This window comes from Coffea arabica, chromosome 2c, assembly GCF_036785885.1.
Source record: "Coffea arabica cultivar ET-39 chromosome 2c, Coffea Arabica ET-39 HiFi, whole genome shotgun sequence".
Lineage (NCBI taxonomy): Eukaryota > Viridiplantae > Streptophyta > Magnoliopsida > Gentianales > Rubiaceae > Coffea > Coffea arabica.
The window spans coordinates 63,394,357-63,417,246 of record NC_092312.1 but is presented as its reverse complement, the minus strand read 5'-3'; the positions used below and the strand labels follow the sequence as shown (position 1 = coordinate 63,417,246).

Here is a 22,890-nt window from a genome sequence, read left to right as displayed (position 1 = left end):
TCGTTTGGCTTCCACTTTAATATTCTGGATGGAAGAGTCTGCTTTTATTTCAGAAGGATTATACATGACCAATCCTTTCTTGAATGATATATTTTATACATAAATTGCATCTTTTAAATTCAACCTATATTGGTTTCCTTTCTGGTGATCAATGATTATATTGATTCAAAATGGTTGATACAGGTGTTAGCTAACTTCAAATCCTACAGGATATAGCTTTTGAATCTCCATAGAAATTTGTCTTTCGAATTCTCTATTTCCGGTGCTTTTATCTATTAAATTAGAACGAACTTTAGTCTTTAGAGCTTCTAGTCATCTTAACAGGGCTGGTGTAACTGCTAGAAATGCCATGAATTTCACATACATCCCAGCCTTTTGCTTTTTACATTCTAAATTTTAATTAGCATATAAAATTTTTAAAGCAAATTACTCCGAGAAATGCAAAGGGCATTTATTGTACCAAAACAAATTCAAATAAAGGAAGTAAGTGAAATTTTCTAAAGTTTAAGGAAGGCAAATGAGACAAGTGAAATTGTCAAAAACCTTTCTCAAGATTTTTAAAATTATACCTTATTATTATTATTGTCGTTGTTGTTATTATTATTTGCTGCTTAATATAGCAAAGGCTTAACTTTTGTTCTAATTTTCCTGAATTAAGCTATATTCTTGGAAAATTATTTTCCAAAAAAAAAATTTTTGAACTACACCTAAAAATTCAGGCACCTCCCCACTAGTTTCTAGAGTCAAATGGCAACCTTGCAAGAACTTCAAAGAGAAAGCTGCCTTTCGTGACATTACAAATTTCTTGACAAAATATTTACAATACAAGAACCCAAGATGCTTGAACAGCTTGGGGTGAAGAAAGAAAGCAAGCAATCAATGCTTCACAGGATAAACAAATGGGATATAACATTACGAAGCACAGAAGCAATAATTCATCTGGAAAAGAAAGAAGTAAATTAAGGAGTGACATATAATAAGAATGCAACTATCTATAAAACATGAACAAGAATTGTCCAAAGATAAATCTCTCTCAACAATGAGCTAACTTTGATTCTCGAAAGAAACCATACACACAATGATGTCAAGTACAACCCTGAAAAAAAAAAAAAAAAAAAAAACCCAAACAGCCAGGCTAGTTTTACTTAACCTTCATTGACTTGTACCAACGATTGTCCCTCGTCCAATATTGGTCTGATATTCTTCTCCCTATAGAATATAAAAAGACTAATGGAATGAAAAACAGCAAGAAAAAAGTAGAAAAACCCCGTTACAAAGGATATCAAGACCAGCCCTATAAATACTACGAAGGCAATCTTGTCATCATGTTGGATAGGTTCCGAATGAACAAATTTCAACAAAGTATTCCCCATATGTTTCTGGAAAAAGAGGGCCGGTATAAGTATATATGCAAAGCCTACAGCAGCCATGCAAAAAATAAAGCCAAACCCTCTAGGCCGGTCGTCCTCTTCCTTCTCCACCTCCTCCTCCACCGGCCGCCGGCAATTTCTCCTGCTAGGCATAACTATGAAGTTGTCGGTTGAGAAAATTGGGATTTGTACGTACGATTTTTAGATGATTGAATTTCAGATATTCACCAATAAGTGTTTGGTGTACTTGTTGTTGCTGTTTGGTAGTCCAAGATACATTTGTTGTTGCTGTTTGGTACGCCTGTCAACGGGCCAGGTCCAAGTCAAAATTAATGAATTCGAACCCATCATATTCTATTAGTTCTGGATTCGGTCCAAATACTCGACGGTCTTCTAGTCTTTCTCCCGGAATCACCCCGGTCCCGGCTCTGGGTCGGGCCTACCCTGAAAAAAGGCCAGTCAGAAGCCTTCTAAGTGGGGTCACTCCTTCTGAAGACCTAAGAAGCAGAAACAGCTGCTATAGCCGCAGCTGTTTCTGCTGCCACCTCATTTCCTGGAGTATTTTTGTCCACCTTGAACACACTTCTGGGGGTGTCCATATCCTCAGGCCTCTCCCAACAAGCATGGTCCCTGCTTGCATCTCCTACCTAATGGATCAGAAGTCAAGATGTCACATTTAACACCAAAAGAGAAAAAAGGGGGGGGGAGGGAATAATTCTTGGAGAGGACAGAAACCTACACATAGATTGTGTCTGGGTGGGCAGAGGCTTTGAGAAGGTAATCAGTAGCCCAGCGAATGGTGTCTTTAGCATTCTGAAGCTCGCCTTTCATGAGGCCGCCAAACTCAATGACACTCCAGGAGAGCATGGTGGTGGTGAACGCCATTGGAAGCCCAAACTTAACATTGTTCCCTGCATCATGATAGCCTCCCACCAAATCAACCTGCAGCAGCATTGTCCCTCAAAAGTAAAGAAATAAGGCAAAAAAAAACCGAAGTAGATACGAGGCTCAACAACCCCGAAAGATTGAAAGACGTACATGCATTGCAGAGCCATTTGATAAACCAGAATCCTTCCTCCAAGTGATTCTCTGGTTAGAAGGAAGCTTTCCTGACCTCTGCCCCTCAAAGAAGATAATAGATTTGGAGAGAGCATCTCTGTAGTTGTGAGAGGCGAAGCGAGGGTGGCGGTAGTGTGGTGGGTAAGCAGCAGCATTGCAGAGAAGCAAAGAGGTGGAGTAGAAGGAAAGCAAAACGAGGGCGGTGGTCACCACCAGTGAAGCAGAGGAAATGTAGTTAGTCATTTTACCGCTGCCCTTGCCCGTTTGACGGCAGACTGGCCGAGGCAGAGCAAAAGGGAAAAGAGAGTGTGAGGGAATAAGAGATGTGCGGCGGCGGGATATTTTTTTTTTCTGACATTTTCTTACAGAAGTAAGAATTTATCTAAATAAATCGATTCCCCGCAGTAACTTCAAAAGCCGGTAACTTTTGAAGTTATGTGAGGGACTTATTTATTCAAACCCCAATCCTCCCAATACCGATATGGGATAGAAAACCCCACAGAATGCCCCGACGGCGGGATATTAGGGTTGAAAAAATTTGGAAATAGTAGCATTGTCCGGAAATAGTAATGTAGTATTGATATGATAGATTAATATATATATTTTTAAATTATTAATTAATTAAAATGGATTGCAGTCACATACGGATCAAAATAGTATATTCCGTTTCTAATTTATTTTTTCATTAAATAAAATGAGTTCGAGTTTCGGTCGCGAATCTATATACCTACTTGTACCCGAAAAATGTTGACAGATCCGATTCAAATTTGGGTCTGGCCCCGAACCGTTGACGGCCTCCTGTTTGGAGATAAATACGTTATTGATTTGATTTGGTCAAAGAATCTGACTGGATTGTATGATGGAAGAAGTCAAATGTTGGTTTTGACTACGTAACTGAATTGGTGGCAAACTGGCATACGTCACATTTGTTTTTTTTTCTAATTATTTTTTCAGTAATATATATATATAAAAGTAGTTATTTTAATTAGAATTATTTCTCATTTTTACGTGACATGCCTAATTGAAAAGAATTAACGGGTTATGGGTCATTTGAATTTTATTCATATTGAACATTATATTATATATTTAAAAATTATCCCTAATTTTAAAATAACTAATCTTATCTCAATAATATATAAAATAACTTTAAAAAATAACTAATCTCATCTTAATGCTTCCTATGAAATTATTACATAAAACTATAGTAAAATCTTTTTTAAATCACAATCATTAAAATCTTATATATTCCATAAATTACTTCCTTTCACCACTATATCATTGATTAGTATTCAAATTGTTCACCACATCTTCGCTTAATTTTGAATTAACTTAGTACAAAAAAAGAATTAATTGTTACACCAACAAATTTACCAATATTGTTGGAAATTAAATATTTATTGATTGAAAAAAAATTTGGATTGCTGGATCTTTTCTACTTAATTAAATGTGAATATATAGTTCTAGATTTATGGTCATTATAAAAATTTAAATTATCTAAAAGAATATTTATAAAAAAAAATAATATCTACCAAGTTTTTGATATGTGATACATTGTTTAATATACCCTATCACATTATAGTGAAAGTATGTAAACAAATTTTTAAAAATTAGAAAATAATTGAACATTTCGAATACATTAATTTTTTAAAGTTAATAAGTATGGACATGTAGAATTGTTGTTAATTTTCATACTTAAATTATTCATATTTGTATAAATTCACAATAAATAAGAAAAGAAACTGTGCTAAGACATGGGGCAAAATTCTAGTTAAAGGTTAAATGCACAAAACCTGCCTACGATTCTATGTGATTTGCCCTTTACGTTACTTTTGCTGCACTTTTCCTGCATTGATGGTTAGAAAATGTCTGAAATTCCAATTTTGCCTTTATTTTTATTTTTCTACACTTTTATTCATTTCCCCAGTTTCCCTACCACAGTTGCAAAATGTTCCCTTTTTTTTTTCTGGGTAAATAAGGAACTGAGCTCCAAAATATCACACTTCTATCTTGAACAAAATGTCCCAAGGCTCAATAGATTTGAAACATTGCTCATGTTCAAGATGTTCCTCCTCAAATGATGAACATATCTCAATCGTAGGATGTGAAAATAATATTAAAAAAAAACTCTATTTTATGATGTTGACAATCTATTTTTGAGATCTGAAATCTAGATGAATGTTTCATTATCTTGTTACTATAATAGTCTTTCATGTATACTTTTCGCAGCATTAAATCAAGTAAGAAAATTATTAATGTTTTTCTGACTTGTATAACTATTAAACTTCTGACATCTTAGAAAACTCGTCACAAGATTTTCACGCATTCCACGTGCATTTGAATGCCTAATATTGCAAAGTTTCTGTTTGTGTTGTATCTGGTGCTTTACAAACTTCAGAATTTCTTTGTCAATACGTTTTTCAATAACGTATAATAAAAATCGCGTGCAATCCACAAACTGCTAGTTTATGAATTGTTGTAAACATTATCCTAATCATGATTATGTTTTGGAATTTGACATAAAAAAAAATTAGGAGATTATTCATGACCTAAGCAAAATTGCGCTGTGTACAAACCAAAATTTTTCTGTTTGAGCATATTTTGGACACTCAAAAAGTTTTTGTACACAAAATCTTCTGTGAGACTAAAAAGCACTAAAAACAAAACACACTCTCTAATTACTCCAGAATTTTTTTGTGCAAGACTTTTCTGTGAGACGGGACTAGAGGTATCAGTTCACATAAACATGTATGCAACAAACTGAATAAGCCCCAAGTGCTCCAGATAATCCTGTCCTCCACAAAGGAATATATAGATTAAGCTGTTCAAAGCAGCAATTTGCTTAATGAAAAGCAAAAACTGGTTCCATCGACAAGTTTACATGTGGGCATGTAAAGAATAATCATCTCTATACAATTAATCCTCGTTCCTGAATATAACCACTAATCAACATAATCATCTCTACTGACTAAATCCTAATCGCGCTTTGATATTCTATCAGGATTACTGGTCTCCGTTGCCTTGATTGCCATGGGAGCTCACCCCCCCACGAATGCGCTTCTGCAGATGCTCCAAGCTAGCCACGCGTTGCATTGAGGATGTTCTCCCTATCTTGTTCCCGGAAGCTGCTGTTGTTGCAGGATTCTGGCACACATTGTTATCAATGGAAGGAATTTCTAACATACCATTTTGGATTCTTGGATTGTGAGCAGGGAGATGATTACCCGATGGGGCTTGATAGTAATGGCGCTGTGAATCATCTTGGACGGGAACAGCAGCATCAGTCGATGTGTCTGACGGACTAGCAGCAAATGATGGCAGGGAAATAGTGGATATCTCTGACATAGCTTGGAACAATGGACTCAAGCCGGTAACCCTTTTAACAGTTTCTTCAGCCATCTTCACCTGCGAAGAGAGACAAATGCAAGAACTCAACAGAACTCAAAGATTTGCTTAAAGCAGACTGCTTTTTTTTTTTTATTGGATTTCGGTTTCTCATTCAGATTCTTATGTAAGAAGACTAAAATGTCTGTCATAGGTACAGAAGCCGTTATAGAGTACCACTAGAACCTTTGGGGGATACAGTTACCTTTGCTCTTAATGTCTCAACATCAGCTTTTAGAACTCTATTATCAACAGCTGCTTCATTGTATTTCGTACTAATGTCAGTTAGGCGCTTTAACAAAGAAGAATTTTCAACTCTCAACTGAGAAACCTAGGAGAATAAACAGAGTATGTCAGAAGGTCTCTCAGAAAATCAACAGTTGCCAACAAAGAAACAATGACAGTAGCATGCCTGTGTCTCAAGCTCAGTCAAATGGGCCTGCTTTCTTCTTCTTGAGCGTCTAGCTGATTCTCTATTTGAAAGCATTCTGATGAACACTAGCTTAATTAACACAAGGAAACCAAACTGATATCTTCCTTTTCTATAGTTTGCATAATGGTATCAAAATTTCTCAGAATATAAGCATGGAAATTAGAAAGCACTGAAAAGTTTATCCAGGAGCATCAACATTGAAAACTCAGATGTCAATAAGGAAAATTGGCATAGCATGCGGAATTTGTAAAGGCTGCTGAACTTTCAACTTACAGTCTTCTATTTCATAAAGCTCAAGCAAGCTAGCCTCAAATCTAATGTTTTGGAGACTCAATTATGTATACAAACAAGAAAAGATGTTACACTATCAGTCATCGCATTGGGACCACAAGCAGCAGTTAAAGCTTGCTTCTTTCTATGACAGGTGAGGAAGATAACTAAAACAACTACCCATACACTATTTAGACAATGCATTAAATTAATACCATCAGCAACGCCTTGCCTGTTTCAGTTGGAACTAAACTCAGGCCCAATAAAAATGCTAGGTTCTCCATTACTCCCAACAGTTTATCTTCAGTTCACCACCAATGCTCCACGATAAGAGATTAATTAGAGAAAGCATATTAAAAGGTGGATGAGGAGACACTTAGAGGTCAAAGGTAAACCAAATGTCTTCCCAATCATCAAATTTCGATTGCTTCCTCCTTTTTTTGTCATTCTCAAACTCAATTTTAACCCATGTAATTTTCTTCATTTCAGAGTTGCCTACCTCATATTGATGGCAACTATGGCAGAACCAATTCAAATCCATCAAAAGGATCACTGCAGATCACTTATTGTTAGTTAACTGAAGAAACTTTTCCAAAGTGTGGATTTACACAAATAGAGGATTTGTGCAATTTATCAGAAATAAGTTGCATTATAACCAAATGCAAATAACTTAGAAGATAACCAGCACAGAAAACTAAAGCATTCAACTCAAAACAACAGCTAATCAGTAGCAATCTATGGACTTTCACCCAGAAGCAATAAAAAATGGTGGTACAACTTAAAAGGGATCCAAATAGGAACCACATCACTTGCCAAAACGTAATAAAGCAGAAAGTCCAATCAAGCAGTAGAAGACGAAATGAAGCTATTCCAAAATATCTCCTCTGGAAATTAGAATGAAAACTAATTAGCGAGATTTTACAGACTCACCCTACTGGAAGGAGTGATTACCTTCTCATTCGTTTTGCATCAGCTGGATCCATATTTTCAGCTGCCTCTATTTCTTCTTCACCTTCGTCTTCATCTGACTCCTCCTCTCTGGAAGAACCACTTGTGGTTGACCTCATCTGGATCCCAGATTTCTTCTGCAGTGCAGGCAATGAAGGTATTCCAAGTGGCCCCCCAACATCGTTGTCTTGTCCTTTGACAGGATCAGGCCCAACTCCTATTTACAATAGTAGGGAGAAATGATGGTCATTTAAATGATTACCCATTTGTACCTCACAATACCTTTTACATTGAGCTCCTAAAATGGATGCTGCCAATAAGATAAACACATATATTGATTATTTGTGCATTCTGGTGCAGCAGTTCTATCTTAAGTTACTTTTTTGCTGAAGCAGCAACTTTATTTGCCACACTGTACCCAACTCCCAAGATAAGAAGAAAAAGGATTCAAAATTTAAAAAAAAAAAAAAAAAGACAAAATGGAAAAAGGAGTATTTTCGGTGACCATGTAATATACTTCCACAAAGACCAATGCAACTCAAGTTGTTCTAATTCGGATCTAAAGACTGAGTGCCCGAAAGACAAAGGAAAAAACAAAAACAAAAGTCATGAGACACAAATTGGCATGTGCGGAATTTCTAAATGAACATTTGCTGCTACAATCTGTTTTCAATATGATGATCAACTAATGACATATCTATCTTCTTGCCCTAAATTATTAAATAGAATTTATGATGTTTCCTGCAGTTCAATTTTGCTTCCTTTTTCCCTTCTGTTTAAATATTTCTTTTGTTTTCATTCTTTTTCATATTCCTGTATCTTCTATTCACTTGTGTTGCACCCAGCAGTACTGGATAACAGATAATTTCTCTTAACACATATTTGGATTAGGATTTTATCGTAGAGGTTACTTACAATGGACTCACTTTGAGGATTCAAAAGTTTAGGTTACCTAAATTTGAATTCTCTGATAAGCCCTTGACTAACTTCAAAACCAATCCATTAACTTAGAACTTTGAACGAAGGTACTAGAAGTGAAACTACCATCTTGTTCAATGCAAGCATAACTGGACTTCTACCATCTTCTAACTTGATAGGCATGGTAATAACACCTCACCATATATCAGAATTAGTCAGTCACACCCTCCACTTTTTTCAGAGAGACGATCAGGTTCCTTTAGAATTGCCAATTATCTACCCCAATCTCTTTTGATTAGTTTGGGCTATTATTGAACCTATCCTAGCCCAAGTCCAATGCACAACACTCAATCTTCATCTTTTAACATTCTACGCTCCCATAAAACATAGCATGGTCCATTACAGACATTCTTGAAGTTGTCATTAGCCATTAGTTTGACGTCTTCACACAGTTTTCATTGACATAGTCATTTTATCATACTAATGAACTTTACCTACTATTCCCTCAATAGCACATTAACAAGAACAATCTGAGACATGAATCAATAGATGATGTACATAATACGTTCTCATGATTCCTATATGCGACATATGGTCAAAAGTAAAGTATCTACCTAACGCGAATCACTCCACTGATTGAACTCTAACTTTAATGCTTTGCTAGATAAGAGTCTTAACAATAAATCAGTAAAATATTCAACTTTTCCACCATTAAAAATTATCAAAACTCTAACCTTTAGAAACAACTTGAGATACTGGCGTCGTACTCGTACTGGATCCTTGCGATGCACTGTCAGGCAGCATGGCAGCAGATTCCCGAGGTTTCATATAGTTGGCCTATCCACATCATTGCCGCCAAAAAATAACAAAGTTAAAAAATATATCCTTCACATATTCACAGAAATTAGAATGAAAATACATAAAACTAGCAACGCAAAAAGAAGTGTCCAAATTCGCATGGTATCAGCAATAGCAATAAAAATAAAATGAAATAAATATCCTACATACCAGTTCTGAAGCCAAAAAAAACTCAATCGGAAAAAGGCTATTGAACAAACTTTTATCCATTTTTCAAACTAATTCTGAGGGGGAAAAAAAACATGTAAAGCATTTCCTCCATCATTTCTACTACTAGTTTATTTGGTAGGAATTCGGAAAACAAAAAAGCCAAATTAAAATGCAAAAGAAAAAGGAAAAGGGAAATGGAGCTTCCAATTTGGGAGAGACAAAACAAGTACCCTAGACAAAGCGACAGCGGCGCACGCCAAATCGAGTTTGCTTTTGAGGAAAGCCTGGTACTCTTCAGAATCAACGGGAATATTGGGCGGCACAGGACCTCCAAACGACGTCGTGGAAGCCACCTTGACTTCCTGATTATCACTACTATTATTAAGAATTTTATTTTTATTATCACTAGTTGCAGCATTTGAATCCCGATTGGAGATATTATCCTTGATCTCGACGACGTCGCTCTGGGGCCTAGGATTAGACGACGCCGGCTGCGGCTGGGGCTGCGGCGGAGATGGCGAATGATTGGTTGCGGAGGCTTCTTGGAGAAAGCGTTGAAAGGCCCATTCAGATGAGCTGCGGTTGATCATCTTCGCTGAAGATGCGGTGTTATTGTTGTTAGCGGACGATGAGACCGAGCCCGACTCCTCCTCGTCGCCGCCGAGTCGAATCTGCATCGGAGGCGGCGACCAGAACTGGTCCGCAATGTCGTCCACTGAAAACACCCTATCCATTCTCTCCGGTCTTCTCTCTCCCTTCTTTCTTTTTGTTTTTCTTTTGTTCTTATTCTCTTTTCTCTTGCTTTATTCGTATAGTACTTAACTACTTATTATTAGTACTTAGCTAGAAAAATAGCTAGAAAACAAAAAAGGAAATTGTGAAAGAAATTGGTAAATCAAAATCATTTTTAGCAAGTAACCAAAAGATTTATAATAAATCTACAAGATCATATGACACTAGCGGCATATCATATATCTCTTTCAAATATTATCATAGGAATTCAATGCCCAATCTCAGCATTCAATGTGTATTTCTGAATAATCTTATTTTTCATTTATTTAACTATTTCATTTTAACAACTTCAATTTAGTCAAATTAGTTAACATTTATATATTTCGATGCAACAAGAAAATGTTATTTATAACAAGTAGTTTTATTAGTTGATTAATTGATCATATGTTATTCATGAAATGACTTGGATTGGTATTAATCTAGATACGGCAAAATCATTTTATTAAATCGAATACCGTTTGATTTACTATTTTTTGGATTTTTTTTTTAGAAAAATGCATTGTAATAATTACTATAGTAATTTGATGTAATTGAGATTAAAAAAATATGTGGAAAGTACAAAAAAAATTCTTAGAAAACTGCCATCCAAACAATAATCTTACACTCTGTTTGTTACAATAGGGTATTTGAGGGGTATTGGATATTTGAAAAGAAATTTATATATCATGCATCCATAACCAAAACATAGTGATGTTGAACGCAGATGAGTCTAAATACATAATTGAATATATAAAAAGAAATTTTTGAAAATTTAACCGCTTGTGTGGGAAAAAAAAGTTTACTATAAGAAGATAGATTTTTAATTTCGGTCATATATGTAGTTTTTTGTGGTTGGCGTGTGAAAGAGTCTAATTTTGTCTAATGATTGGATGAGGACACATGCCCTTTTTATCGTTTTATGATTATGGTAGGAAATTTTTTTATTTCTAGAATACCTTCTCTCAAGATATCTCTATCCGCAAGGCCCTTGAAGGCTTGAACCCAATAATCCGGTGTGCATGCTTTAGAATTCAAGGAAACTGGACCAACTCTCCTTGCTAATCTAAAATATCTTATGGACCTGTTCAACGAGTGTCCTATAAATATAAAACTAATCTTGATTAACCAGCGCCTTATTGATTTGTCTTATTGATCTTTCCTTTCAAACACACGTCAAGATGTATTTGAGATGTTAAATTTTTAAAAATATAAAATTAATTAAGGAAAACATATAAATGCAAGGAAATTAATTATGGATAGTGACATAGTGTATAAATGTAATGACAGATAAATTGTTAATGTATATATACATAATAGGTTTAATGGAATAAAAGCTTGTTAATGAGTGACCATTGGACACAAAGCCCCATGTCCCATTAGCCAAATTTTTCCCAGTACGATTTCATTCAATAGATAATTCAACTATGATGCAACAAATAATGGGCATCAACATCCTAAAATTCATTTATTTCAAAACGCACACATTCTAAATTTTTTGTTACTTTATTCCCAAAAGAGAGGAAGATAAAAATATATTTGGTCAAATATATTTGCTGACATCATCATTATAATTTTCAATACAGTTTTTTATCTCACATACATCACATCACAAAAAGTGTTACAGTAATTATTCCAAACAAAATATTTCAAATAATACCCTATCCAAACAAACACTTCTAGTTCTAGCTACGTGTATGCGTATTGACGGAGAAGACTATAAGAAAAATCAAAACAAAAAGAATAAGAAATCCAAAAACGAAAAGTAGAAGGAGATGAGCCTAAAAGAGCTGAAGGGTGCAACGATAAGATCACCTTATTAAATTGAGAATTTTTTTGCGGAATATGTCGGAGCAGTGGATGTACACAACTTACAAAATAGATTTACATATTTACTTTTACCGTCCTTTGGCAATAGGTCCCTTTTCCTTGAATTAATTTAGTTTTTAATAAATGAAGATTGTTTGAATTAACATCGAGACATCAATTAGGTAAATCCTGTGGGAAAAAAATCTCCTTTTTTTTATCCCTCCCCCGATTCCCTCTCATTCCCAAACTGCCAGCGAGGGATCAACAAGGAAGAGACTAAAATCCCTTGCCCTGATGATTGGGACAAAAATCTTATGATACAATACAATATGAGTAAATTTTATATATACTAACGGCGTATACACTATCACGGTTGGATATAAAATACATATGTAAAATTTGAATTTCAAATATAAATTTGGATTATGTGTTATACATCTAATAATGAATGTATATACACAATCAATGTATAGAAAATTAATCCATACAATGTCTTATGTTACGAGAAGTTTTGGGTTCGAATTCTCTTACTTACACTATTAAAAAAAATCTTATTTTATTACATAAAATCTCTCAATCATTAATTCCTTGCCTTAATAAGAATAGAAGCTAATAATTTCCAAAATATAATAGAATATTGCAAAATCTCAACCCAAAATATCTAACAACTGAAAGATTTGTTTTATCACTGCTCGAGCAATTTGCCTATCATTGTTGATGCAAATAGGCGACATTCTCTCCATCTCTCAATTCCACAAATTTCATTGGATAATTAGCGTCGGGAAGCGGCGGCCCAATTGTGGATAAACATAAAATTTGACCTACAAAATTTGTTGGCCCACTTTTACTTGTGGACCCAAAATGCTTTTCCAATTTAAAGAGGGTGGCATAAAGCTCCGTTTGTTTGTGGCTAATTCCTAATGCAATGTCACCTTTTTGATCATTATCATTAATTGGTCGAAATATTAGTAGTTCTTTAATGCCCACTCGGTCGAAACATTTTCAAAGGTGATGCAAACGTGGCCTATGATTTGAGAGATTCATTCAACTCTTAAGGGTTATAGGATAGAGATGATTCAGTCAGATGGCCCAATGATATATGATATTTCATAAAAAATGTATCAATGAAAAGTGACTGAAAACTATGACATTTTTAATTGATAAATATAAACATTAAATTTTAAAATTAAGGAGACGAATCATCTTCTAATTTATTTTTATCTGTTAAATCATATAGCATTTAATATAGGATTTTCCTTTTACAAAATAGTAAAATTCAGTATTTACAGCATGTAGGTTCACTTTTTGCTTTAGAGCTAATGGAATGGATTGTATTCATAACAAAACGAAGTGGAGACTGCCTTGTCACTCGCTTGTTTGTACATGTTTGTTGCTAATATTTAATTGCGGAATGTGACTCTGCCTAATTGATGCCACGTATGCATTTACAACTAAGGTTTAGTGACTCCAATTTACAATAGTTCACATTACTTACTTCTAAAATTAATATTCTTTATTTTGTTTGTTGTTTGACTAAGACTCTAAGGCCTGTTTGAAAAACCAATTCAACAGTTAAATTCAATGAATTCAAATTTTAATACGGTCAAATGCATTTGATAACAAAAAATAAAATATTTGAATTAATTAACTAATACTGAATTATTTAGATAAAATTTGCTCCAAAAAAATAAGTTATAAGCTATTCGCTTATTATTTAATATAATATATACTCAAATGTATCAGATTTAGTATTTAATAATTCAATAATTTAATGAATTCAAATTTCAATTTTCAGTTTTCAGAGTTAGTTTTATTAAACGTACTCTAACTCTGACAACGAAAAAGGAGAAAGGAGAAAGAAGAAAGAGGAAACTTAAGAGAGCCAACTGAATGAGCTAGATCCTTGGGTCTTTATAAGGGTAAAATACACTATAGGTTATTAAATGTTTTAATATTTTATCTTGTCCATTAAACTATTTTCTACATCACATAGGCCATTGAATACCTAAAAGTTAAGAATGGCAACAGGACGAGGATGGGGTGGGGAATCCCCTCTCTGTCCTCCACCTCATTGCCAAATACCTACCCCTGCCCTACCTTTCCCTGCCCATCTCCTCCTGTGGGTGCTTGGGGGAAAGGACAAAAATTCGATCATTTGATTGTTTGCTTTCACAAAAACTAACAAAAAGTTAATGCAACTCAATTCACCAACAGAACCAAAAACCAGAATAGCAACATGAGTCATAAGTTAAGCATTTTTTTTTCAAATGGTAACAGATTTCATTGCCAACAAAACCTTACAAGGTATTAGGGCAACTACTCCATCATGTGTCATTCCTAGATGCACTTTTAAGCCAGAAAGGAAAGTCGTCTTTCCAACTAACATCAAAACAACAATTTAAGGCATTACAGAGAAAGCAAATTCTAATTGACTCATGTGGCACAATTCAATTTGACTCAGTGATGTAACATTTCAGACTGATAGTCAAATTGACTAATTCCTAAATTAGTCAAATATAAAATTTATACAAGATTAATTACTTAATATTAAACATAACTAATTGCTAGTTTATTTTAATTAGAATGAATTTATAATTAGTAGTTTTTACGTATAGTTATATATATATATATATATATATATATATATTAATTGAAGCAGGGACGAGGATCACCCTGTTTAAGGTGGGAAAAAATCCCCTCTCTCTGGCCAAACCCCAACCCCTACCTCATTTCTTCCCCCGCGGGGTGGGTTCCATTGTCATCGCTATAAAAAGTGCTTTGTTAAATACAATGTTTTGAAAATCAGACTAGATCGGACGGTTCAACTAGTCAAACTGGCTATGCCTCTGGTCCGGTTCAATTAAAAAGCAAAGAATTAATTGAACCGATCAAGAACCGGTAAATACTGGTAAAAATTGGGAGGTTCAACAGGTTTTTATTAGGTTTTTATTTTATAAAATAAATATTTTAGTTTTATTCAAAATTCTTAATACTAAAATGAATAAAAATTTATTAAACCTTTGAACTGATCGAACCATAAACTAGAAGGTTTTTTGGTTCACTCTCCGGTCCAAGGTTAAAAACATTGGTTAAATATTACTATTAAACGGTTGGGAGTCAAGCCACGTAAAAGGCACACCTATTCTAAAGGCACACTGAGGATATTTCACATAAAACCAATTGGCCCAAAATCAATTAACACATCTCCGGCCAACAAAGTTCGAAAGCAAATTTGTTAGCCTAATAAAAGGAGAAAATTGAAAGGTGCCAAGAAAACAACCTCCAAATATCCCGAATTGCCCATATGGCTTGAATTGCATACTTGAAACTTCAGAGACACCCTAGAACCCCAAAAGAATGTTTGCTATTTTTGTTGTTAATGAGGTAAGAGAATTGTGGAAGTTAATTTACATAGCTGGGGATTTAAGTATTTTTCTTTAATTGTTGAAGTCTATCCAAGTTCTTTCTTTGTGTGATTTTGAGATCTTTAGATTAAACGATTTGGGATTTCTAGGGAATTTTATAAAAGTCAGGCATGAATTTAGGAACTCAAGAGTCTCTACTAATAGGCCACATCATCAATTTCAAGTTGGTGGTTTTTGATCAAAATGTTCCTCTCATACAGGATGTCTCTTGTTTAAAGAATGTATATAAACTGGGAAGAGGGTGCCAAAGCATGGTCGTCCTCCATGTCTTCCTCACGTGCGGAAACTGGAATTCTTTTTTTTTTTTTTGTATTTATACTTGTTCTTTCTTTTGTCCTATTCTTTCTATTGTTGTATGGACTCAGCGTCATGCGTCTCTTGTCCTTGGAACCAAAAAAGGCGTCAAATGTTCTCTGTCCTTGGAACCTAGGAGCAATTATTACATCTTTACTAAGAGCCTTATGGAAAGGCAGAATGCTTTCTATCGAGCTGTTAAAAGCAAGGAAGTGATGATTTGCTTCCTATTAAAAGCAGATAATAGAGCTTGAATGAATTACCAGAACTTGCCGCCCCTATACAGCTTTTTGGTATTTTTGTCTTGGTTTATATTGTAGTGTGATAAATAGGAAATTGCTTGACAACTTTTGCCCAAATTATAGAATATGTCAACAACCCATGCAATTTTAATAATAATATTAATCAAATTACCATCAATTGTGCCGTTTATTAATTACAATGATATGTTATATTAAATTATAGTGTGATAACTATGAAATTGCTTGATAACTTTTGCCCAAGCTATAGAATATGTCAATAGCCCATGTAATTTTACTAATAATATTATATCATATTACTGCAGTTTTGTGATTTATTAATTACAATCGTATATTATATTAAATTACTGCAGGAAATTGTATTTAAGTGGAATAATAGCACTTGACAATAATGTACATGTTTTGGCTATTTTTGTCTTACCTTTACTTTATAGTGTGATAGATAAGAAATTGCTAAATAATTTTTGTTTAGTGCATGAGACATGGCAGTGATCCATGTAATTATGCTAATTGTGTTATGTTAAATACCGCTATTGTGCGATTTATTGGTTAAATAAGAATGTCTAATAGGAACATGATTTTTAGTGAATTACTAACACTGGCCGACAATGTACATCTCTTCATGTGCATGGACAGCCATATATTCACTGGCTACACTAGCTTCTGACGCTTTAATGGTTCCTTGAATTTGTAACGCATAGGCACTGCACGCTTGTGAGGCTTCTCTTCGCAGCTTTTCATGAAGTTTCTCCACCCGGCTTTTCATGAACGGAAATGGAAAGTAGCTTTCCATTCATTTCTCATGCAAACTTCAGACCTTATATTCCTCCCATGCAGCTCATTCTGTACCAGTTGCTCAGCCTCCCCTGGTTTTCTTTTTTCTGGCTCTTGGCATCAGCATCGGTATACTCCTTGTTGCCATGAGATGGAAGAGGTGTTCCTCCTGTTTCCACTTTAGACTTCTTTTAATCAAATTATATTTCTTGTTTCTTGGATATCTATCCAGGTTCTTTTAGACTAGATGTTTGCTCCTTTTTCCTTGGTTTCGCACTGTTGCTGCACTAGATGTGCTGCTTCCCATTCTTACATGCAGATTGTATGTGCATCTCCTGGAGTTGTAGCCACTTTCTACTCTTCGAACTATGTGACTTTTATTGTTTAACCTCCTTGCTCATTCATTCTTTTTTTGTAAATTTGTTTAACCTCTTCTGTTTTTATTTTGCAAGTTTTCCTACTTTTTCTGCTATCATTTGCTATTCCTTTCTTGTTGGTCTTGTTTCTGTTAGTTTGCTTGGATAGTTTGTCTACTATAGATGTTATGTGGTATGAAAGTAACCATATATATCACCTTCATGTCTTGCCGCTGTTCTGGCCTTTTTTGGCTGATAGCTAACTTGTGTTTGGGAGTGTGTGAATTATTTACTTCATTGGTACCAGCTTAATGGATAGAAATACCAAGCATTGCAAGCGTTATGCAAAAATGCCACAGGAAAAGAAGGATAATCTCTGGGACGTCTTTGCTACTGAGCATCAACTGGAACTGGATGAAATTTTAGCTTTCCTTCCTGAATCAGCTTACACCTACAATGTTCTAATTTTTTATGGTGTCGAAAAGCAGTTCATGGTATCATAGTTTCCATGTGTACTCCATCATGAAAAATGAGTGAATTTAGATCTATCAAAATAAGAAATTTCCCTGCGCCGTGTTTCTTTTTTCAGCGTTTAGTATAAGGACTATTTTTGCTCATGTATTATTCCATCCTCCATAACTCCTTTTTCTTTACTAGCTTAAACTTAACAAATGAAAAACCCTCCTACCGAAAAAGTTGCCCGCAAACATTTCGTTTTTCTAGCCTCTATGCATCTGCATTCACTGCTAAAAAGCAACCAGAGTGCATATCACAGGCTATAGGATAAGAAAACGAAAATGTATTTGGATTATGTCATTTTTCCTTACCACGGTGATTTGGAACTTGCATTGTAATATTTTTATTAATTATTGGCTCTCTCTCACATGCACACACAAAACTGGAAAATTAAAGGGTACTGTGAAAGCTTTGGTGTCCTTTTGATAATTTACTTTTTGCCTAGGTTGCTATTTAGTTGTGTTTCTTTGCCTTGTTCTTTTTCCTTTTGTTGCAATTGGGTATAGGATGTCAGGATGCTTATACTGGATTCTTTGGGTCAATATGTAGCAGCTTTTGCTATTAGCTTAATTGAGTGGATGATGCTTTAGAGTTTCTTCTCCCTGTAGACTCACTATGGTGTCTTTGTTTTTGGGGAAGAAGAAAAATTTGCATCAATCCAACTGAAACTGAATGCATTACATTGGAATAGCATTAACTTCTCATGTGGACATTTTAAAGTATAGCATATTCATTTTCTTTGCATACTTAGTGTACACCAGGAAAGCAAGGAATTTTGAATGTTCTGACTATCTCTTTAAATATAAAATAACCTATAGAATTAAAAAAAATTCCAACCAAGCTTAATAAGTTCCCTGTACAACAAATCTCTTCTAAAATAAATATTTACTGTACTTTCAACCTGGGCATACCTACAACTTACCACTGTGCGCGAGCACGGTGAACATCTCCTAGTCTAACATAATAGCTAGATATAACGAAATGGTCTAGATGAAATTTAGTGGATTTTTAGCATGAAAAATTATTGAACAGGTGAAATTTTTTTTGAAAATTATGGATTCGTATGGATTAAGTGTTTTGAAAAACTTTATTGTAATTTTGTATATTGAAAACTTTCATTGTAGATGTGTTTTGAGGAAATTTTTATAATTTAAAACTTTGTTTGATATTTTTAAAATTTTTTATCCTCCCTTCCTCAACCACCTACCACCACACTCCTCTAACTCTTACACCTCCTTTCCCGTTCACTACCAATACCTGAGATCAACTCCCCTTCCCCCTTTCCTCCCTCATCCTCTTCTGCCTCCCTCCTCGTCTACCTCTTCCCTTCACTCTTCTGTACCAAAAGGGGAGGGGCAAACAAAATCCCAATTAACATGGAGTTTTTTTTTAAAAAAATTTTGGTTGAGCCCTAGGGGAAGTTCCTTTGAATTCTATCTAGCTCATCACATAAAGAAGCAGGAAGAGGTGTTGCTTGACCATTGTCCTATTCCATTAGTAAGGCCTTGTTTAATAACCCAATTCAGTATTTAAATTTAATAGATTCATATATTAACATGTTCAAAAGCATTTGATAACAAAAAAAAATGAATATCGAAATTAATTAAGTGGTACTAAATTTTCTAAACAAAATTTGCTCCAAAATATAAATGATAAAGTATTTACTTATCACTTAATGTGTTATATAGTCAAATATATCCAGTGGCGGAGCTAGGAATTAACTTTGGGGGGGGTGTGTCTATAGCAATGAAAGTAAAATATATTTTCAAAAAAAATAATGTGAACATATATACCACAAGATTAGAAACAACCTTATATAGAATGAAAATTACTTATTCCCTTCACATATACAAAAATATCATCCTATTTACAAATTTATTTGACTGTGTGGGACATATGAAATTGTGTACGATGACTTTTAATTTTATCAAAGTCATCAATGATTGAATTTATATCAAAAGTTCTAGCAATTTCTTTCTCAATATACATTATCATAGAGTTAGCAAGAAAGTCTTCCTCCATCCTAGAACGCAAACAAGTCTTGATGATTTACATAGCAGAAAATGCACGCTCTGTTGTAGCTGTTGAAACAGGAAGAGTCAAAATAAGATGAATCAATGAGTATAGCACATTGACTTTCTTGTCTTTGCTAACACTTGGCACAACTCCTGAAGTGATGACAAATTTTGAAGCTGAGAATTACAGGAAAACTCAATCTGGAAAAGCTCTAATTGAGTTCTTAAGTGTAACTTCTCTTGATATGTGAAGTCAGCTGAATAAAACTTGTTTGCAAGTTGACAAATTTGTTCAATATTGAAAGCCTGAAAATTATCTTTGGGGTGCAACGCTGAACTAAGAATAAGCAACTCTATTACATCTTCCTTAGACTTATTCTTCATTTCAAGTATTTGAGAATCAACCGTTGCCAAAAACACATCAATCCTGTAGTGATGCTCCATGGTAATTGGATCATTTTGTTTTCGAATTCTTCCTCGACCTGCTTTATAAATGACATTCATATCAAGCATCTCTATATTTCGTGTATCACAAAATGTCTTTACATTGGTGAACAATTCATTCCATCCATTATCTCTGTAACTTTGAAGTCGATCCTTTGTTACTGAAACCAATATAAGGGCATTCAAAATATCTTGAGATTTGCATTGTAAAGCTTGAGAAAGTACTTGTGCAAATCCTAAAATGTCCCTCATCATATGCATAACAAGAACAAAATCAAAAGATGTCATGAAATCGTAAACTCTGTCAGCTTCACTTCTTTGAGTTGATGTATTTCCATAATTGATAACATCAATTAGGACAGAGCAAATGTCTTCATATTCTGTGAATAAGCTACAGATAGAACTAAAATGAGACCCCCATCTTGTAGTCCCTAGCCGTTTTAAGGTACCAATCTGATTCTGACCCCTACCAGTCTCAAGTTCATCAATAGCAATCAATTCAGCAATTCTAGCAGCTCTAGCAACTCTCAGTTGGTCCACACGTTTGCAAGAAGATGAAATTAAATTTATAAGAAGAGATAAGTATGTAAAGAATTGTTCCACAGGAATTACCTCTTGAGATGCTGCTGCCAATGTGAATTGCAGTCGATCAGCAAAACAGTGAATATAATATGCATAGGGGCACTCCTGAATAAATAATGCTTGCAGTCCATTCCATTCTCCACGCATGTTACTAGCTTCATCATATCCTTGGCCACGAATGTTTTGCACACTAAGATTATGGCGAGAAAAGACATCACATATCTCCTTCTTCAAAGTCAAGGAATTGGTTTCGTGCACATGAACAATGTCAAAAAATCTCTCTCGAATACAGCCTTGCTTGTCCACAAATCTAAGAACAATAGCCATTTGCTCTCTTTTTGATCTATCTTGAGCCTCATCAATAAGTATAGAAAATTTTGAATCACTAATCTCCTCTCAAATATACTTTTGTATCTTGCTCGACCAAATGGACAATATCTCCTTTTGGATCGTAGGAGAAGTATAAGATGCATTTCGAGGAGCATTATCAAGGATCACAGCAGCCACTTTTTCATTATAAGAAGACACATGCTTGATCAACTCAATAAAATTACCTCGATTGTTAGAATCTAAACTTTCATCATGACCCCTAAAAGCCACCGCTTGAAATGCATACCATTTTGCAGCATCTATGGAAACTTGAAGTTGCAAGCGATTTTTTGCAACCTGCTCAGAATTTTGCTTCTCAATAATTTTATCAAGATGTTGCAATGAGTTTCCCAAATCATGATAGCATTGCATTGCCACTTTCTGTGATGAGTTAGGATCTTTTCCAATGTGATTTTAAAAAGCACAATTTTTTTCATCATTTACCTTCTTCCATGATCTAAATCCACTAGTTGTGAAGGCCATTGATCCAAAACGATCCGTTGGCTCGGAAAAAAATAAGCAAGGAAGATAAAAGGCAGCATTCTTTGTTGGAGAAAATTCCAACCAATCTGGAAACAATTTATACCAAGAGAAAAGAAAACGTCGGCCCTTCTTGTCAACAACCATTGATTCAATCGGAAGCTCAGGTTGGTATGGCCCAAACTTAATATATGCTCTCCGTACCTCATCCCTTTGATACTCTAGATATTCCCAAATGGATTTTTGCTTTCCAGGATCACGTTCTATGGATGAAATATCAAACTCTAATGATTCAGCTCTACAAAATTTCTTTGTTTGATGCTTAGGAGAAGAATTACGAAGAGGACAAAGAGTTTCACCACTTCCACTTGGTTCTAGACGTCTTTTCTTGAAAAAAGAATCAATTGTCCTGTTGGCCATTACCACTACATTTGCAACAAAACAACAACCTGTAATCGAAATAAAATTGATTGAGAAATGCTGGTTATGGCCTATAGAGATGGGAATTTGACCAATGCAAAAGACTGGTTTCCCTAATTCCTTTACAAATTTCGGCCATTCAGCCTGACTGAAAAGCCCGGCCATCACCCAAGGAAGCCAATAGGATCCTCAAAATAAAATTAGTATGAAAGTTGGAAAAGGAAACCAATCTCAGAATCAACTAAAATAAATGCTTATCATCCAAATTCAGAAGGCCAAGTACGAAAAACAATACAAGTCCCTCTCGAGCAATTCATCAAACAACTGGCGGGCGAAATTTTTACACCCACATTTCAGTAAATAAATGCAATGTCAAACTAACCTGGTAAATGGTAATAGCTTGAAATTTCAAAGCTTTTGGTACATCCAGTTTCAAAGCCGTGCGTTTCAACTTTTGCAGAAAAATTCGGGTGGGAACTGAGGAGTTACAATTCTTTGCCATAGAGTATTGGCTTGTATTTTGAAATGAAAAAAAAAAACTGGAGATCGAAGAGGGAATTGAAGTTGGGAGTTGAGAGTTGAGGCTTTTCTGTAAGAAGGAAATAATAGATGAATTGGTGAAAAACGGCAATTGTGAAGTTCAGAAAATAGTAGGTAAGTTATTTGGACCAAGTCTGTTATTCTCCGTTAAGAAAATAGTGGCAATTCTCTGTTATTTGGACCAAGTCCAAATAACTTTCAAACATTATTGTTTGGGCCCTTTGGGGAGGCAAAGTGAATTTTTTGATCAATTTTTGGGGGGGCAAAACATAATAATAAAAATTTTTTTACTTAGAAATTTTTTTTTAACAATTGGAGTGGGGCGGTTGTCCCCCCTGGCCCCCCTTCCCTCCGCCCCTGAATGTATCAGATGTAGTACTTAACAATTCAATAATTTAATAACTTAATGAATTCACACTTCAATTTTAGATTTCAGTTTTAGTTTTCATAT

The 22,890-nt window shown here is 34.7% G+C and overlaps 3 protein-coding genes across 4 annotated transcripts; all 3 read right to left on the bottom strand.

Annotated features, from left to right (window-relative positions):
- Window positions 1-1,094: 1,094 nt before the first annotated feature.
- Window positions 1,095-2,843, bottom strand: LOC113724483 (endoglucanase 17-like). Its single transcript, XM_072077296.1, has 3 exons — window positions 2,409-2,843; window positions 2,110-2,312; window positions 1,095-2,017 (listed from the first exon to the last, which is right to left on the bottom strand). The coding sequence occupies exons 1-3, from the start codon at window positions 2,670-2,672 to the stop codon at window positions 2,014-2,016; spliced, it is 471 nt and encodes a 156-aa protein (XP_071933397.1). The 5' UTR covers window positions 2,673-2,843; the 3' UTR covers window positions 1,095-2,013.
- Window positions 2,844-5,202: 2,359 nt separating this feature from the next.
- Window positions 5,203-10,206, bottom strand: LOC113727425 (light-inducible protein CPRF2). 2 transcript variants are annotated; one of them, XM_027251583.2, is made up of 7 exons: window positions 9,618-10,198; window positions 9,114-9,216; window positions 7,465-7,678; window positions 6,223-6,298; window positions 6,016-6,141; window positions 5,651-5,831; window positions 5,203-5,570 (listed from the first exon to the last, which is right to left on the bottom strand). In XM_027251583.2, the coding sequence occupies exons 1-7, from the start codon at window positions 10,119-10,121 to the stop codon at window positions 5,503-5,505; spliced, it is 1,272 nt and encodes a 423-aa protein (XP_027107384.1). In that variant the 5' UTR covers window positions 10,122-10,198; the 3' UTR covers window positions 5,203-5,502. The 2 variants fall into 2 exon arrangements, with proteins under 2 accessions (XP_027107384.1, XP_027107383.1); XM_027251582.2 differs by having other exon boundaries at window positions 5,203-5,831; window positions 9,618-10,206.
- A 9,497-nt stretch (window positions 10,207-19,703) lies between these two features.
- LOC113724482 (uncharacterized) lies at window positions 19,704-20,957 on the bottom strand. Its single transcript, XM_027247381.1, has one exon. The coding sequence runs from the start codon at window positions 20,955-20,957 to the stop codon at window positions 19,704-19,706; it is 1,254 nt and encodes a 417-aa protein (XP_027103182.1).
- Window positions 20,958-22,890: the final 1,933 nt, after the last annotated feature.